This window comes from Pteropus medius, unplaced genomic scaffold (assembly GCF_902729225.1).
Source record: "Pteropus medius unplaced genomic scaffold, Ma_sr-lr_union100, whole genome shotgun sequence".
Classification (NCBI taxonomy): domain Eukaryota; kingdom Metazoa; phylum Chordata; class Mammalia; order Chiroptera; family Pteropodidae; genus Pteropus; species Pteropus medius.
This window is the reverse complement of record NW_024354502.1, coordinates 29009304-29030195: the sequence shown is the minus strand read 5'-3', so window position 1 is coordinate 29030195 and position 20892 is coordinate 29009304. Positions and strand designations below refer to the sequence as shown.

Below are 20892 nucleotides of genomic sequence, written 5' to 3'. Positions count from 1 at the left end.
GGTTCTCCCAAAGGACAAAGATGTATTCTAGATCTCAATTCACATGAGGCCATAGAAATGTCACCTGGAGACAGAATAGTTATCTATGACCAGGAACTCAGTTTGAGCAATTCCGCGAATATAGAATGGATGTTAGCGACTACCTGAGGGCTTGGGGCTGGCCTTATGTAGCAACTCTTCCTCTCAATATCTAAATCCTGGAATAGATACAGAGGTCATGAGCTATTGGAGAGATGCGAACTATAGGTATGCTCTCTTGAGATTGGAGCTATAGGCATCTGAGCATGAACTACAGCAACAGGCAATGGAACATTTTCGCCTTGAGATTTATCAACCTCCAAGGTTCAAAAGAGGCAAAAACTGCTTATTTCCTACTAAAAGATCACAGCGGGTAGAGAAGTCAACAGACACAAGCCTACATATTTTCACTCACAGGATTTATTTTGGTTTGTGAAACTGAAAGCTTTAAGCCATAACAAAAGGAGAGGAAAGCAGATTTTTTTTCACTCTTGAAATAGGCCAGTTAATGGTGAGTTTCTTGGTAATATCTTTTTTCCAATCTATGGCTTTTTGACATTATTGTTTAGTCACTGTTGTAAAAGAAATATGGAAAAATAGAAATGTTAAATTTTAATAAAAGCTGTCTAATCATACTATGCAACTACAGGTTTATCAATAAATTAGTATAATAAGACACTGGTTATACTGTCACAATCTATGCCTGCACCCCACGAAATTTGTAAATCATTTATTTTTCAAGAACCCTTTGTGATAGCCATATTAAAAGGTAATATTATAAATTGTATTTATATATATTTCATTTACACAGTCTGTATGCTTTATGTGGGTGAAAGAAAATCACCAATAAGGAAACAGAGAGGAAAAGAACAATAATCTGAAGAAATAAATAATGATTATTATTAATCGGTCTATTTTTATCTACAGAGGAATACTTCCAAGAGATCTCTATGCATATCCAACAGGTGTCCCACACACACATGTTCAAAACCAAACTAAATCTTCACTCCCCTCCACGTCCTCAATACAACACCAAACTTGTTCTTACCCTATTATACAATATGTCATTAGTAAAAGGTATCATTATCCACTGTGTCAGAAATAAACATTTCTGTAGTGATTTTTCATTCTAGCACAAACACATCCATCAGTCACTACTTCAATTAAATCTACCTCTGTTATATATCACAAGATTTTAAAAATTTTTTCCTCTAATCCAATCCTACCCGCATCACACCCTTCCTGTGAATTCCATATTCTCATAGCTGTTTTACTCCTCTCTAGTTCTGGCTGAATCTGATTGAATTTTTCCCTATTTTATCACTATGAAATTTAAAAAGCAAACCATTGATTGCTAAATCCCTCCCTTACTACTTAAAAATACTTTAGCTATGTTCCTATTCTTATGAGAAAATTTAAACACCATGTCATGACAAACAGTTCTCTTGGCTCAGATTACCTATGTAGAGTTTATCTCTCAATGTTCATACATTTTAAATAAGTTTTAAAATGTATTAAGAGCATGAATTTAGAAACCAGTCTGGGTTTACATTTTAGTCTTGCTATTCCTGCTTTATATCAATGAAGACCATTTAAGCAGTTTTTCATACCCTTTACACAGAAACTGTCAATTCATTCTGTTGGTTCAGCTTCAACTTTTATTTCTAAAACCATTTTTAATATCACTGGTCAGAGGTACTGTCCTTTCTCTCCTGGATTGTTGCAGTAGCACTGCAGTAACTGGTTTCTACACTTCTGCTCCTGCCATTGTTACAGACTACTTTCAACAAAACAGCCGTCAAAATTTAAGTCATGTGACCTCCTGCTAACCGTGCTTCAGATGAACTGACGTTATTGTTATTTATCAAACATTCCTAACTTTTTTTCATTGTACCCTTCTTGTGTTTGAAAAGCTTCTGCCCAGATATATGCATGGAAAGCTCTGCCAGCTGTATGCCTGTGTTAAAACAGTGTTGATTTACATACAGTTGGAATAGAAAAGCTCTATCTTTATCTATGGGAAAGGCTGGATGTCTGGTTTCACTTTTTACCAAGATAAGGGCAGTGAGATTTATGATGCGTTGTTTAAAACTTAAAATAAGAAACCCTGGAACCTTGTATCTGAGATGTTACTCTGATCAACATTGCTTTCTTGCACTCTCTCTTGCTGTGTAGTGTATCCTGTGCATTTAAATAAATGACTTATGTGAGTTGACCCTGTGTGTCCAGGTTACGTATTTTAAATATCTAAACTGAGTAAATATTTGCACCTCCCCCAATTCTTTGCTTACATATCACTTGCTCAATAGGTCCTATTGAGTCAACCATATTTAAAATTGCTATCAATTTGTCCTTCAACATCAACTCTCCCAATTACCCTACTGCACTAATCTTTTCCATATTATCAATCACTTCCAATACACTATATAATCCACTTATAAAATATATATGTATTGCTTATGGACTGACTGCTTAACCCACTATTTCAAATTCTTGAGGCAAGATCTTAATGTAACCATAAAGTACTGGTGGAAAGAGAAGACTGTGAAAAAAAGAAAATGGTAAAAATAAAAAAAATTTTTAAAAAGCAGCATATTGAATTTATGACTTAAGAGTTGGAAGAAATCAAGAAAATAACAAGACCAGTATATTGTTTTAGGAGGAAGTGACTGAAGTTGGGTGGCAGTGAAAAGTTCATGTGAAAATGCCCAGCGTGATAATGAGACTGTTACTGAAGGACATGAGAAGAAGACTGAGCCAAGTGCCACAATCTTCACCCAAGATGTGGGTTTTAATAGAGTAATTAAAGAAGTAGCAGAGATTGATCTGGGCAGAAAGAAGACTAATTTATTTTGACAGTAGGAGTTATAAATGTTTTCTCTGACGGCATATAAAGAAACAGAAATCCACTTAAATCTCAATCAAAGTTAGATATAGAGCAGGGGTCTCCAATCCTTGGGCAGCGGACCAGTACCAGTCGGTGGTCTGTTAGGAACTGGGATGCACAGCAGGAGGTGAGTGGGGGGCTAGCAAGCAAAGTTTCATCTGTATTTGCAGCCACTCTCCAGCACTAGCATCACCACCTCAGCTCCACCTCAGATCATCAGGCATTAGATTCTCATAGGAGCACCAATCTCTGGTGCCAAAAAGGTTGGGGACCGCTAATATAGAGGGGGACTGCTAATGTCAGGAAAGTAATTGGGAGAACTCTGACCTTACTCTTGGTTGAAGGTTTTGAATTTTTTCATTTACTCCTAGTGATAGGTCTGATATGTCAAATATCTTGATTTCTTTAAACATATGAGTTATAAGATTGAACAATATATACATATGCCTACTTCATCCCATCTTAGAGTAAATAATTGTCTTTCTGCTTTGGAAAGAGAGTGCATTTAGCATTTTCCTCGGCATCTAATATGTCTTCAATAAATGTAAATTTCATTCCCCATCCCCATTCATATATCAGGCTGTAAGTCTTAAAATGATGGAGTTATTCAGCGTTTAAACCCTGGAACTTGATTGCCTAAAATTATATTCCAACTCCAAAACTTTTATACACATGGGGAATTGTTTAAATACTTATGTCTGTTACCTATGGTACGATAACGATAGCATTAACTATGGAATCTTAGTGACGAAGAAATATAAATGCCAAGAAACAATATAAACCCACCAATTACAACCTTAAATAACAAAGCAAGATGCATGATAGCTCATAGCTATTTTAGGAACATACTTAAATCTCTTCAAAGTTACTACTTTTTACATAAAGTCAGTTAATAAATCCCAATATTGGTTAACATTAAATATTTCTAAAAAGTATAAAACAAAATTTTAATGTCTTATTTTAGTATATGAAAATTATCTTGATGAATAAAGGTGAAGATGATGAATTAGGGAAATAACCAGTCTCTATTACTGAGGTATTGTTAAAAATAAAAAAATTGTTTCATAAATTACATCATTTTGTCAATAGATTGATTCCTTCAATTCACCTTTAACTCTGTGTATGACGTGTTGCTGTCACTACTGCCATCTTCTGATATAGATCTGTATAAAAGAAATAGCGTTAGTTTTAGAGTTAGGAAACATTATCATTCAAAACAAAATCAAGAAAAGTAAAAAAGCTAGATTAGTACTAATTATTCAATTAATATGTACTGACATTCACTTTGCTTCCCATATTCCACTCAGTAAATCTATATTTTAATATTTGGTTTTTCTAATGTTGATCTAACTATTAAAGATTTTAAGAAGTTTTAAATTTCAAACTAAAATCTGATCTATTATTTTTCTCTATCTTGTCTACATGGAAGACAAGAGGAATATTAATATATCTATGATAGTGCTCCTCCAACATTAAAAAAAAAAGTAATTCACAGGCAAATTGCCAAATTCTTATTGTCTGTCCAATTATAATATTTCTATCAAAAACTATGTATATCTTTTCACTTGTTAATGAGATCCTTAATGAGGCCTCTGTGTCTTTTAGCTATGTTTAGTTATATTTTGTACTATTTATACAGTCTCCAAAATTTCCTTTGGCAAACTCCTAAACATCACAGTTTCCATTGAAGAGGATTGTCATGGTGAGCAGATTCTTTGTACTTGGCTAAAATTCCTTGGCCACAGATGATAAGATCAGGTTTTAACACCTAATTTAGGGTTATAATCCAGACAAAACACTGGCTGAATTTAGGTATACTTCCACAGCTATGTCCTTCTGACTCTTGACAATATAAACTAAGAGGCATTGCTGTTGTGGGCACCAGGCCTGGCTGAATCCAAGGTATGGCTGGTCCAAGGTCTGGCTGGTCCTAGGTCTGGCTGTGATCCAGGCTCCTGGCTAGAAATAGGACACTAGATTAGAATGTTACATGAGTGTAGTAATGTGCCTGCGCCTGAAATATGTAAACATACTTCAGCTTATTGTATCACCCATGTGTGGCCGAATGCCACTATTGTATTCTGCTATGTGTGGAGCCATGAAGTCCCCTGGGGAGCAGAAGGGGAGCACAAGAAAGGGAGCACAAGAAAGGGGAGCAGAAGAAGTATGCGCAATACTGCGTCCCTCACAATAGACTGCACTTCCCCCAACAGAACTGCGCTCCGCACAATAAAGTTGGTGCCTGCCATTTCATTCTCATGTCTGCCTCTTGTGCATTCTTCAAACCGGGCGGCTCACCATTGAACCTTCCCTTCTCGATCAGCTCAGCGCTGACACTTGGTGTAGTCTGCGGGATGAGTTTACCGCTGACAGCTGTGGACAGATTATTGGTATTTTGTTTGGAAATGAATCCAGAAAGGGTTGAGATAAATATTTTGGGCCATGTGCAAGCAGAATATCATTTTCCAGAGACTGGACATAGACAAGAAGAGATAATGTCAATCATAAGGACTTTGAGAATGACCCAGTTTCTGACCGGATAGTCAGTACCACCCTTTGGTGCTTCAGTTCCGTGTCATTTCTTACCCTCACAACTCTGAAGATATTAGTGTTGTTCTAAAACTTAGACTGTCACTTCCAGTCATTTATGATGTTATTCCCGTCTATAACATCTCTTTCAACATTCAGATTTACTTCTATCATACATGCAGATTTTTATATGAGGTCTTAACTAAGAACACGAGAAGACATGCCAGATATCATTCATTCAAGTCAATTTATAATAATTGGATGATTATGTAAATGTCTATATACATCATGCAGAATACTACCCTGAATTTAACTAGTTGCTCCTAACTTTTTTATAAATAAAATTAACTAACTTGGGAAATAGAGCTGTTGATGCAAATTTTCTATTATTGTTTTCTCTCTCCATAAGTAAGAAACAGAGAACCATTTTCCTTTAGCATGGAATAAATAAATGAGATCCATTTACTTATCTTCACTTCTGCATTCTCATTTTTCTAAACATTCACTAAGCAAATTGTGCCTGGTATTGGTCAGTGTTAGAGTTAAAGAAAAAAACTGTCCAAGTACCTAAACTCTAATTTTAGAAACACATGAGTGATGTTAATGATGTGTAAAATGGGCAGTATCCTATCTGTGTTCTCTCCCTTATTCTTTGCTATCATATATTTTTCTCAGTTTCTACATATTCTCTTCACAAAATTTGCTTCCCTATCTCTATTAATCTCCTTGGAACACCTGACTGTCAATGAAAGGAACATGGGGTTACTTGAGAAATAGACAAAAGCTCCTAGAGAAATTATAGCCAACATGGCTTTCTATTTGAAAGGCACTGAGGATTTATTGAGTATTTTCAGTTGTTCCTGGGCCTACAAGTTCATGAAAATACCACCTACCTGAAACCTGAAAAAAAAAAAGTTATATACTAAGATTCAGTATTTCCAAATGATTGATCTATCTAATAATCCCTCCTTGTAATATTCTGAATTACATTTTAATTCTTCTCATGGTTAGTTTTTAATATATATATAAGAGGTAATATATTTACTTACCCTCCACTTACTGTTCCCTCTCTTTTCCAAAACCTCATTTTATTCCATTTAAAAGCAATGATGGCAATTAAAATAAGGAAAGGTAGAAAAATGCAGAAACTGATCAAGAGGCCATTTTTTCGATGAGTACCAGGTCGTTTTACAGGCATGTGTGCAATTTTTCCTGAAAATGTGAAACTAACTTTTAACTTTTTAAAGATGATATTCAAAGCATATTAGTCATTTGAACTATAAAAATTTTGGATTAAAATAATACAGTCATGAAACAAATAAACTTAAAAAGTGTTTTCCAATATTCTGTGACTATGCCACAAAGCACATTTTATATTTTTGTCAACTCAATATATATGTATATCATTGACATAAGTTGATTTTTTTAATCATTATATGTATAACCTTTACTTATGTGCTATATTCTAAAATATTTTATTGTATCCTATTACCATCTGTGAACTGCTACTTAGAACACATTAAACTGTTCTTACTATCTAGTACTAAGTTCTTCATTTAAAAAATAGAGCAAAAAAAGAACTGGTTTAAAAATGATTTAATGAAAAGTGATTGACATAACTGAAGTCTAATCTTAAAAAACAATTAATAATAGCATACTAGGTTAAATTTCCATCTTATCTGTAAAAGATGTTATTGTCCTAATTCTGATTATATTAATTAGAAAAATGGATATTCTTCTAGATGTTATAAAGGCATTACATAAACTTAGAAAAATCTATGGAAAATTGGTCCAATTTAACAAAAGAAATAATCCAGAAAACTAAAGTACAAAAACTAAATTAAGCAGTCAAAATTACCACTAGCATAATGTGATGGTATTAAATATAAATGAAATTAAAGACCAAAAAAGACTAAAGTCCAACTTTAAAGCACAGACCCAATTCAATTACACTGTGACAAGAAATGATTCACCTAAATTAAAAAGATTCAGAATTTTTTATGTATCATAGGAAATAAATTGGCATATATGAAAAAATACTGAAATTAAGCAAATATGCAGCAGTCTTACATTGTGGTAGAACTCAACACTTTCAAAGCTCTCCATTGTCTGCCTCTTCCATCAGAGGAGGTCAACAATCCATTAGTCCATCCTCACCCAAAATAAAGAAATTGTACTTACTTATTAGATTAATTGAGAGATCCTATTACTCTAAGGAAGAAAGGTAAGGCTTCCACTTTGGCTATGATGAAATTTTTCCATTAAATGGTGCCAAACTGGCCCTCTTATAATAAAAATATGACATATGACAATAATCATGAGGGAAATGATTTCTGGAAGTCAACGGGAAATTTAAAACTATAATAATATCTAAAGGAAGGAGAATATGGCATTGATTTTATGAAAATTCAGTTCTACCTATGGACAACTTGTTGATCTCAGCACAGAGGATTGGAGTCCTAGTCTAAGTACAGCATTGCCACTGAGTTAAGGAGACAGAGGACAGAGTTCACAGCCCCAGAAATGGCTGGATCTGCAGGGCGCAGCATTAGAGAGAAAACTGCTCTGTAGATTAGGGCCCCCAGATGTGTTTAGGGGGAGCTTCTCAGGTGTTGTTGGTAGAAGGATAACCTGGAGCTAACTAGATTATTCTTACTGATATGATAGTAGAAACAAGATATGAGAGTTTGAGCAGTGCTGGAAAAAGAGCACCAAGATCTTAACTTCTCCACATTCTCACTAACACATGTTGCCTGTATTTTTTATTATAATCAACCAATGAGTATAAAGCAATATCTCATTTGGTTTTGATTTACATTTTCCTAAAATGCAGAGTAACTTTCATAAACTTATGAGCCATTTTTATCTCTTCTATGGAAATGTGTTTAAATTCCTTCCCATTTTTAATTGTTATTTTTCTTTTTATTACAGACTTGTTAAGTGTTCCTTATATATTCTGGATACACAAGTCCCATATCAGATATAAGATTTGTAAATATTTTCTCCCGTTCTGTAGTTTGTCTTTCACTTTCTTGGTTGTATCATTCGCAGCACAAAGGTTCTTAATTTTGATGAAATTCAATCAATGTGTTGTTTCTTTGCTTGTGCTTTGGTGTCTTTTATAACATAGTCTATGCCAAGGTCACAAAAATGTACTTGAATGTGTTGTAAGTATTTTGTAAGTTTAGCTCTTCCATTTAGATCTATGTTCCATTTTCAGTTAATTTTTTTGATAGCGTGATGTAGCAATCCAACATCTTTGTTTTACATGTGGGTATCTATTTGTCTCAACATCAATTGTTGAAAAGGCCATTCTTTCTCCCATTGAATTGTCTTAACATCTTTGCCAAATATCAACAACTGGTAAGTAATAAGGCTTTATTTCTGCTCTTTTTTGCTTCCATTGAACTATATGTCTATCCTTATTTGGGGCAGAGTACTATACTGTTTTGGCTTTTTTAGTTTTGTAATATGTTTTGAAATTGAGAAGTATGTTTTCAGTTTCCAGTTTTCCTGAAAACTGTTTTCAAGATGGTTTTTACTCTTCTATATCCCTTGAATTTCTGCATGACTTTAGGATCAGCTTGTCAATTTCTGCAAAAAGGGGAAAAAAACCCAACTTGGATATATTAAGAATTGTTTTGAATGCAGAGAAACAGAGAACAGAACTCTAGTTTGTAATCAATTTGGGGAGTATTTCTGTATTAACAATATTGAGACTTCCAATACATGAACATGAGATGTCTTTACATTTATGCAAATCTTTCTTTCAATAATTAATATACATTGTTTTCAGTGTATATTATTGTCTCTTTTTTCCTATATTTAACTTTATGAGGAACCATCAAACATTTTTCCACAGCATCTGCACCATTTAAAATTCCCACTATTAATGTAAAAACATTCCTCATCCTCCCCTACACTTGATATTTTCTATAAAGAAAAAATATCATAGCCATTCTACTGGGCATGTATTTGTATCTCGCTGCAATTTTGATTTGTGCTTTTTTGCCATTTGTACATCTTCTTTGGAAAAAATGTCTATTTAAGTCCTTTTCCCACTTGTTAATTGGGTTTTGTCTTTTTGTTGTTGAGTTGTAAAAGTTTGGTATAAATTCTGAATAGTAGACATATGATTTCTATGATTTAAAAAAATCTTCCATTCCATGTTATCTTTTCACTTTCTTAATGTCCTTTGATGTGCAAAATTTTTAATTTTCATGAAGTCCAATATATTTTTTCCTTCACTGTTTGTGCTCTTGGTGTCATATCTAAGAAACCATTGCAAAATCCAAGATCATGAAGATATACCCCTACATTTTCTTCCAAGGGTGTTATGGTTATGCCTCTCACACAATGTCTTTTCCATTTTCAGTTAATTTTTGTATATGGTATGAGGTAAAGAGTCCAACTTCACTCTTTTGCATGTGAGTATCCTGAAATTGATTTTAGAATTATTTTTCTTCTTTCTAAAGTACATTCTTTAAAAATTCTTTTACGGAAGGTTTCTTGGTAGTAAATTCAGTCTATATTCATCTGCAAATGTCTTTTTTGCCCTTTTCCTTGAAAAAGAGTTTTGCTAAATCCACAAATCTGGGTTGACAGTTATTTTCTCTTCCAAACTTTGAAGATATCATTCCTCTGTGTTCTGGCTTCCCTTGTTGCTATTGAGAAACTTGATAGCTACTTGTCCTTTGTAAATTATCTACCTTTTTTCTCTGCGCAGTTTTAAGATCTTCTCTTTATCTTTGATTTTCTTTGGTTTTTACATATATAGATTCTATCTTGAACTCTTATTTCCTCCATCTGTGGATTCATAACCTTTCATCAGTTTTGGGAAATTCTAACCCTTTAATTCTTCAAATGCTGCCTTTTTGATTTTTCTCTTCAACTCTAATTAGATGTGTTATACTTATTATATCCTCCATGTAGCTTTACCTTTCTTTCATATTTACCACCTTGTCTCTATGTATTATAGTCTGAATATTTCTTTCAGATTTAAGTCTCTCTCCACCTGCATATATTCTGCTGTTTCATTCATCTACTGAGTTATTAATTTCAATAATTATATTTTATTTATAAATATTCAAATTGGTTCTTTTTTCAAATATGCCTGGTACTTTTATTAGATTTATATTTTGATTCTTTTTCAGCCTTTATTCCATCTTTACTTTCTTAAAACAGTTGAACCATAATTATTTTATACTCTTTATCTGCTAATTTCGATATCTAAATTCTCAAGAATTTAAATTTGCTGTTATTATTTTCTCCTGACATTCATTTGTGGTATGTCTGTTAATTTCTTATTATATTTGATTGTATTTAATCTTTGCAAATCAGAGGACTCAAGTGGGGATTCGTATTTGTTTCTCCATAGACCCAGGGAGACCATTGATTTGAGATCTCTATAGTCCCCTTAAAAGACCCTAGCTTAATGGAAGTGTCTCGCTCTCCACTTTGCAGAAGGCCTACGGCTTAGTCTTCTAATTCCACTAGCTGGTATTGACATTTTCCTCCCAAGACAATCCTAGCCTTTGCATTTATTTAAATGATGCATTCCAGTTTCAGTTGTTTTCATTTTTCCATTTTTGCAAATGAGAATACCTTTTATTTTTTGTATGTCAGCAATGTATGAATGTTTTATTTAAAAGTTATCCAGGTTCTAGCCACATAGTAGTGGGAGAATCATTCTACCTAGTCCATCATAATACTAGCAATGAAAAGCATGAGAAATATTTTAACCTATATCAGTTAAGGTTGTGACTTTGGAAGAAAAAAGAGGAGGTGAGAAGTAAAAATAAGCCATGTAGAAGTGTTGAACAATGAGATTTGGTTTCTTGTACCATGATTATACCCCACTTCTTTTCCTGAGGGCTCACATTTCCAAGACTCTGCCGATACTTTTCTACATTGGCAGGTATCTCCCTTATAATGTGAAACGTTTTTTAGCATCTTGGTCATTTAAGAATCCCCAGGCCTGAGGTGTTTTCATTGTGGGGACTATGTTCACAGCCAGTGTATATCATTTCATTAACATGATTTCTAAATAGTATATTCTTTTTTGTGATATCATAGTGGAATTTTTCCTTATTTAATTTCTTATTGTGGTAAAATGCACAACATGCAAAATTTATCATTTTAAACATTTTTAAATGTACAGTCAGTGGCATTAAGCACATTAACATTGTTATGAATCCATTACCACCAATAAATTCCAAAGTCTTTTCATTCTCTCAAACTGAAACTTTCTACCCCTTAAACATTAACTTGCCATTTCCATGCCCCATAGCGCCTGACAACTACCATTCTGCTTTCTATGAATTTCACTACTCTAAGTACTTCAAACACACACAATCACTTAGTATTTGTCCCAACGTGACTGGCTATCAGTTAACATAAGGCCTTCAAGTTCCATCTATGTTGTAGAATATGCCAGAATCTCATACCTTTTTAAAGCTAACTAATACTCAATTTTATGTATATACCACATTTTGTTTGTTCATTTATCAGTCAATGAGTATTTGAATTTCCACTTTTTGTCTATTGTGAATAATGTTGCTATGAACATGGGGGTATATCTGTTTGACTCTATGCTTTCAATACATTTGGGTATATACCTAGATGTGTGAAACTGAAGGATAATATGGTAATTCTATGATTAATTTTTTGAAGAACCACCATATTATTTTCCACATCGGCTGCATCATTTCACATTCTACCAGTAATGCACAGCGGTTCCAATTTCTCCACTTCCTCATCAACACTTGAAATTTTCTGAATTTTTTGATAAAAGCCATTCTACGAGGTGTCGATTAGTATCTTGTAGTCTCAATCTGCAAATCCCTAGCAATTAGTGTTATTGAACATATTTTCATGTGCTTATTGTCCATTTGTGTATCTTTTATAGGGAAATGTTTACTCAAGTCCTTTGCCCATTTGTTAATTGGATAATTTGTTTCCTTGTTGTTGAGTTGCAGTTCTTTATATATTCTGGATATTAATTCTTCATCAGATATATGATTCGCAAAAATTTTCTCATATTCCATGGGTCTTTACTTTGTTGAGAGTACTCTTAGATAGAAAATATTTTTTAAGTATTATGAATTCAAATTTATCTATTTTTTATTTCTGTTGCCTGTACTTTTGGTGCCATCGCCAAGAAATCATTGGCAAATCCAATGTTATGATACTTCCCCCTCTGTTATCTTCTAAGAATTTATAATTTTCACTCTTACATTTAAATTTATGATCCATTTGTAGCTCTTTTTGTGTATGGTTTAAGTTAAGATGCTACTTTTTTCTTTTGCTTGTTGACATCTGCTTATCCAAATACTGTTTTCTGAAAAACTGTCTTTTCCCTCACTGAATGGTCATTGCATCTATATAAAAATTTTTATAAATTTGACCTCAAAGAAAAGGAAAGTAAAAGCAGAAATAAATGAATGTGACTATATCAAATTAAAAAGCTTCTATCAGCAAAAGAAACCATCAACAATGCAAAGAAGCAACCATCCAAATGGGAGACTATATTTGCAAACAATGCTCCTGATAAGAACCTAATTTCCAAAATATACAAAGAACTCATACAACTCAATAACAACAAAAAAACAAATGACGCAATCCCAAAATAGGCAGAGGACCTGAACAGACACTTCTCCCTAGAGGACATACAAATGGCCAACAAATACATGAAAAGATGCTCAACACTGCTAGCTACTAGGGAAAAACAAGTCAAAACCACAGTGAGATACCATCTCACCTGTTAGAATGGCTATCATCAACAGGACTAGCAACAACAAGTGTTGAAGAGGTTGTAGGGAAAAAAGAACCTTTATACACTACTGGTAAAAATGCAAATTGGCGCGATCGCTATGAAAAACAGTATGAAATTTTTTTAAAACTAAGAATTGAATTACCATATGACCCAGCAATCCCTCTCCTGGGTATTTACCCAAAAAACCTGAAAATTTGTATCCGCAAAGATATATGCACACTGATGTTCATAGCAGCATTATTCATGGTGGCCAAGACATGGAAGCAATCAGTGTCTTACAACAGATGAATGGATAAAGAAGATGTGGTACATATGTACAATGTAATATTACTCAGTCATAAGAAAAGATGAAATACTGCCATTTGCGACAACCTGGGTGGATATTGAGACAATCATGCTAAGCAAAACAAGTCAGACCGGAAAAGTTGCAAACCACATGATATTTCTCATGTGTGGGATATAAAACTGAAAGGAACAAACAAATACGGCAAAGAGCGACTCATGGACATGGACGGTGGATTACTGGTTACCAGAGGGAAGGGGTAGAGGAAGGAAGTAGTTAGGTGCAAATGAGTCAAATATTTGGTGACGGAAAGAAATCTAACTCTGGGTGGTGACCACACAACACAATATATATACAACTTAACTGTTGAATAATACATTTGAAACTTATTTGATTTTGTTAATAATGTCACCCCAATATAATCTTTAGTCCACATATGTGATGATTTATTTCTGGGCTCCCAATTTCATTCCATCCAAAAATTTCAGTTTTCTTATTTCGTTGCCAAAAATATATCGACTTCCAAGAAGGTACATTAGAGCCCCAGGGTCAACTTCCATCTTTTTGTTTTAGCTTTTATTGAACACAACTGAGAATTCAGAAATTTGTTTTATTGCCAATAGTGATAAAGAATAGAATATTGTTAGAAGAAGACAGTTGTAATTTGTAATCAGACAAATGTAGAGAAACAGAGAGCAGAACTTAGTCTGTAATGAATGGTGATGTTGAAATGGATCATACAAATGAAATCTCATACTATGAGCCTTCAGATACTGTTATGATAATTTTCCTCCAACTCAAAATTCAAGGAGTGAACACAGTATTTCTCATGACAAGGAAATATGGTATTCTCATCCAGTTAGTCAGACTTCAGCATGCAATATTTTGTCATAAATATCTGGAACATTCTACATTGTAAAGAAGATCTAGAATAGTATCCTTTCATCTTTTACAGCATTTGGACATGAACATTAATTTGATATGGTTCACAAGTGGACAAATATGTATGCAAAACTGATGGAAGGAGTTAGATAGTGCAAGAGTGATAAACATTAAGATTAATCATTTTAATTGTTGTTTATAAATATAAAATAAAAATATGTTCAATTACAGTATAACATCATTTCCAATTGTTTCAAAGAAAATGAAATAAATATGAAAAAAGAAAATATTCTATAAGAAAACATGCACTATCTGCTGAAAATTTAAAAATTCTGTGAAAGAAATAAAATAAGATCTAAATAAATGGAGAGGAAAACTGTGCTCATAAATTGAAAGATTCAATAATACATAGTAAAGAAATAAAACCTTCTTAAACTTATCCACGGGTTTACACAATTTGTATTACAATCACAACAAGATTTTTTGTAAATATAGACAAACTTATTCTAAAATGTGTAGGGAAAGGAGAGACCCTAGGATAGCCAAAACAATTCTGAAAAAGAAGAATAAAATGGGAGGAATCGCTCTTCCCAATGTTAAAAATTACTGTACAGCTACAATAGTCAAAACAGTGTAGCACTGGTGAAAAGAATGAGACATAGAAAAATGAAACAGGATAGAGAACTGAGAAATACACCAACATGAAAACATCCAATTAAATTTTGAATAAGGTGCAAAAACAATTCAATGAATGAGAAATCGCTTTTTCAAAGAAATGCGCTGGAGCAAATGGACACTCATTAATCAAAAAAGTTAATTTCCCATTCTTTATAAAAAGTAGCTCAAAATGGATCACAGACTTAAATGTAAAAAATAAAACTACACCTTTTAGAAATATAGCAGAACATCTTCAGGACTTAAGATGGACAAAGAGTTCATATACTTGACACCAAAGCATGATCCATAAATGAAAAAAGTAGGCGTTATCAAAATAAGAATTTTAAAAATTTAAGCTCTGAGAAAAAAATAATTACAGGCTTAGAGAGAATATCACATATGCAACAAATCACATATGCAACAAAATGTATGTATCTAGAAGACGAAACAGCTCTGAAAACCACAAAATCCAAAAGGAAAATGATCAAAAGGTATGAACAGACTTTTCACCGAAGAGAATACAGAGATACCAAATTAAATATATTAAAGATATTGGATATTATTACTCATTAGGGAAATAATGTTCTATTGGCTATTTAAGGCACATAATATATTTTCAGGTTTACAACATCTATATAATTAAAATATATAACAACAAAAGTGCCAATGATGAAAAGACATTAAGGGAATTATACTGTTATGAGATTTTTTACACTGTGAAGTTAGAAAAATCAAATATGCTCCATTTGGTCATGAATGTTCACCAAATAAATTTAGAAATGTTTTGTACCATTTACTATTTGATTACTATAATTATGGAAGGTTCTGCTATGTTTGCCTTTCTACAGTTTGGTTAATTAAGATGCACCTTATGAACCAGGATATCACAATAGTTAACATCCTGGAATATAGAATATAATAAAATTATCTCCCATAATTTTTTAATACCAACCTAGAAATCTCTGCTGGGTAAATAGAAATGTTTCGGGAACCACAGTTAAAATTAGTAAGAGACCTATTAAGATCTTCACTCTAAATTTGAATTAAGAGTGTATACAAAATTTTATTGACAGTGTGATCGATAGTTGCACTGTCTAATATAGTAACCACTAGTGACAAGTGACTATTTAAATTTAAATTAAATAAAGAAAAATAAAATGGAAATTTTAGTTCCTTAATGCTAGGTGCTCAAGAGCCACATAAATAGTGGATATGTAGAACATTTCTTTAAGTGCAGAACGGTCTATTAGAGCACAATGATTTAGATACTAACCTCCTCCGATTATAGACCAATACCCATCATCGATACTTCCTCCCGGTGATGATGGCATTAGCTCACAATTTGGAGGACCATATCCAACATCACAATGACAATTGTTTCGACTGTTACACATCTAAAACCAAAACCAAAAAAATAATGAAAACGTTACATAAAAAATAAATGCATTATTTAAGATCATTAGTCAATTTAAATTATTAAAGGATTCTAACTTAATAGGTAATTTTTATTTTAACAGGAAAAATAATTTTTTAAATAAAATTCAATAAAATAAATGTCCTTGCAATATCTTTTCAAATATAATAGAAATTTTCTATTATTTGTCTCTTGTATTTTTAAGATAACATTCTTGATACAACTGAAATGCCTTATTCTAGAAAGACATAGAAGTTATGAGGCTAGAAATTATAAAATAGTGGGAGTTGAAATTTATTATGAATTGTGCTGGATTAAAAAAAGTAGCTGTGAGAAGAGCCAACTTTTACCAAAAAAGAAAAAAAAGAGAAAAGAAAAAAGAAAAAGAAAAAAGAAAATGGGAGAAAAAACTAAAGGGAGAAGCTTGCTTAAACAGCTACAGATAACAAAATTTATTTTGCTAAAAAATAGGAAGGCTAGAAAATATCTATAAAGGTGATCTGGCAGATGAGTTGAAAGAAGGGTCAGAAGCAGATAGAGAACCCAGAAACAAGTTCATAAAAAATTTCATTAAAATTAAATAAGGAAAGAAAGAAACAGAAAACAAACTGTCAATAATAGGACATGTGAGTGATTTAGGAGAAAATGTTGAATCAAGACACACAGACATGTCATTTTTTTCCTGGATTACTATGTAATATTTGAAGTGTCAATATGGTAGAGGCACTAGCCACAAATTTAAACCAAAGGCATGCTTGGAAGACTTTCCAAAGTTTACAAAATTTCTGTAACACATCAGATAATTTCACAATGAATGGACAAATAGAAATGCAAATGGCAAATATGAACATACATGCTTACTTAAGAACTGTATCATTAATTATTCAATAAATGCAAATTAACAATAGATTTAACATGTTAGATTTTTTTAAAAACTGAGAAAGCAGTCTGGTCAGAATTTGAGGAGATGCACCTTTTCATATATGATAAGTTGGAGCACAAACTGGTATACTGTTTCTTGAAAACAATATAATATTACTGAAAATTTTAATGGTGCATATATTTAGCCCATCAGATTTCATTGCTAAAAGTTTACGAAATCACATAAATATGCAAAGGTGAATGCACAACAATGTCTATTGCACCACTATTTATAATAATTAAGTAAATATTTAACATTATACAAAAGTCTATTAGTGAATGACTTTTCAAATATAGTATGGAAGAGGATACAGGAAAACAAATTGATGCCATTTAAGGGTGAAAAAGATCTGAATAGACAAGAAACTCTGTTCTTACAAAAATATTAGACTATGCAGCATTATTCACCATGGCCAAGACATGGAAACAGCCAAAGTGCTCTTCTATAAATGACTGGATAAAGAAAATGTGGTACATATATACAATGGAATACTACTCAGCTATAGTAAAAGATGAAATAATGCCATTTGAGACAACATGGATGGATCTTGAGATTATCATGCTAAGTAAAATAGTCAGACAGAAAGAGTTGAGAACTCTATGGTTTTACTTATATGTGGAATATAAGACTGGAAGCAACAAATAAGAAAAACAAACAAAAACTCATAGACCCAGATAACAGTTTAGTGGTTACCAGAGAGAAAGAGGGGAGGAGGGAGGTAGATAAGGGTAAAAGGGGTCAAATATACAGTGACAGAGGGAAATTTAATTTTGGGTGCTGAACACACAATTCAATATACATATGATATATTATCAAATTATACACTTGAAACCTATATAATTTTATTAACCAATGTCACCCCAATAAATTTTAAAAAAAGAATAACCAACACAGAAATATTAAACTATAAATATTATGTGTGAAATATATGTTGTGCATGAGCGTTTATATATTAATATATATATATTCTCAATTATACACAATGTTTATGTATGTATAAATGTATATTTATAACCTCTAATAAACCCATTTCCAAAACTCTACAATCTTGATCTAATATTATAATAATACATGTTTTGTACTAAGTTCAAAGCTTATTGGCTCATGAGCCTATAACAATCTGATCGAACACATACATCACATTCATATGTACAAATAATGTAATCTGCTTTCTTTATTTAACTGCAATTTTCCCTAAGAAATTTTCATATAGAATAATTCTGAACCTTATTATTATCCTGGAAATGTTATTGACATGGATTATAAAAAATATATATAAAAATAGAGTGATCTTTCTATACCCCATGTCCACTGCATTTTTTTTGTGAATTACAGTTTCCTTGACTCTGGAGCTCAGAAAGCAATTTGCAAAATCCGCCTTGACAAGCCTAAAAGGTTAAAACAATCAACAACAACAAAAACAAACATGAAATATAAAAAGATGAGCAATTGTACTTGATACAAAACTAGATTCACAAAATATGTATATGTATGCATGTGTGTGATATATATTTATCAGATGTATCTGGATTTTATGACATCTGTTCATTCTAAGAAAAGAATTTATTACTTTATCAATTATGAAATATTGTGAGTCAGATACTATTTTTCCCCTAAGGGAGCAGAACTGTGTGTTTATTGATACAGAGTGGCATAAGAACAAAAAGAGCCAACTTGTACCGATAACTTGTAATGAGTTATGATCTGCCTTAGCACTTTCTATGCATCCTTATAACATGTATTCATATTGATACCATAAAACAGATGTTTTTAATCCTATTTTATACTTGATCAGAATTAAATTTACATGTTTAAGACCACGTCCTGAGTGGCCAATATTCAGTGCAAGAACTATTTTACTCACAGAGCGCATTGATCAATGCTAAATACAAGTGTTTCTGTAATCTTTACCTTTTTTCCAACTTTAATAATAATATCTCTTGTCTTTCACTTTATGTTAATATTCCTCTACTCAAATTTTAATTTAATTTGAATATATTTGGGGGAATGCTGTAAGATTATCTGCTTGCTTTTATCATCTGATAGAGTATATAATATATGATAAAGAGTCTAAATCATTCATTATTGACCACCAGCATGGTAAATAAAGGTGAAAACAGTTATCAGCTTGTTCATTAACTTAAAATGCTCTGGTGAAGCCAGCAAGATAACAAAACGTTGGGCAAACCAGCATTACCTGTCCACAAAGCTACTTTTATTCTAGTGCACCTTAAACACTGTCATTGAGGCAGTAATAAGTTAGTCATACTTCACTGGGTTGTTTTCAGAGAAAAAAATAAGCCACAAATGTTAAGACCTATGCTTCTGACATAACTCCCCTTAAATAGATCATTTTTTAGCTGGCTCTTTCGTAATGACAAAAAAAAGCAAAGACGTGGCTGGGAAAGCAATATTCAGAACATCATATTCAGAACATGATGTTCTGAATATGAACTAGATTATAAGACTTCTTCCTTTGAACAAGAGACGCAAATAGTGTTCAAGAAATGGTCACATCACAGTTCAAAAAAAATCCCTAAGATAACTAAAAATATATTTCCAAAGGAGAAATGCCAGAATTTCTCCTAAATGAATTATTTATTCATTGATTAGCTTACCAATTTTTAGACAATTACATACCCCAAAGATATTCCTTTTCAAATTTGAAATGATTGTGCTGAGATATGTTTATCTCCCCTAGCATATGCAAGTGTGCTAGGATCAGTTTAATAAACTATTCTCTTGTTCTGTCTTATAAATAAAAAATTCAAAGACACTTTCTATCACAACCAATATTAAGCAAACTAGCATTACTGGAATAATGCCTATCTCCATGTAGAATATTGTCCATTTTGTATTACAGTATTAAATTTATGAGTGTTTTATTTAGAATTATTATTATATAATAAGGGAGACATATTTTCCTTCATGGTGATAAATAAGAAATAAACTCTCTCTGACTCTACTTCATTCTCTCTCTCTCACTCTCTGTCTCTCTCCCTGTCTGTCTCTCTGTCTGTTTCTCTATCTCTTTCTGTCTCTGTCTGTCTCTCTCTCTCCCTCTTCCATGCATACACACACATACACAGACACATACATACCATATATAGAATAAAGTGAAATTTGTATTTACCTTATTTTCACCACATATAGTGCCATCATATACATATGTTTTATCATTTCTTGTAGGTACTTGTGATTGATTTCTTAAATATCCTGACATACATACATGTCCTCCAAGGTAAGTATATTGAATATCAAAATCTGTACTTGGTACTATACGTGAATGTGTCCAGTGACAAACAATCTTTCCACAAAGGGTATGTCTGGCAATATAAGGCAGAAAAGTTTTCCCATATATCATGTAGGGACACCATGTATTAAATAAACAACAATTCAAAATATGAGTATATTTTAAAAGGTACTCAGACTGCAACACCAAAGCTATTCAGAACACATACCATCTTATGAATTGCAACATATAAATTCATCCGTATATATTATATTCATCTCTCATTTGTATTAA

The 20892-nt window shown here is 32.4% G+C and overlaps 1 protein-coding gene across 1 annotated transcript in view; it reads right to left on the bottom strand.

The window, feature by feature from the left end:
* Positions 1 to 4004: 4004 nt before the first annotated feature.
* Positions 4005 to 20892, bottom strand: part of ADAM18 (ADAM metallopeptidase domain 18) — an 80374-nt gene continuing 63486 nt past the window's right edge. Inside the window, exons 16-20 of the mRNA XM_039853766.1 lie at positions 20500 to 20692; positions 18668 to 18754; positions 16304 to 16424; positions 6484 to 6646; positions 4005 to 4068 (exon numbers count right to left, since the gene is read on the bottom strand). Coding sequence (XP_039709700.1) covers positions 4005 to 4068; positions 6484 to 6646; positions 16304 to 16424; positions 18668 to 18754; positions 20500 to 20692 — 628 coding nt within the window. The remainder of the gene's footprint in view (positions 4069 to 6483; positions 6647 to 16303; positions 16425 to 18667; positions 18755 to 20499; positions 20693 to 20892) is intronic.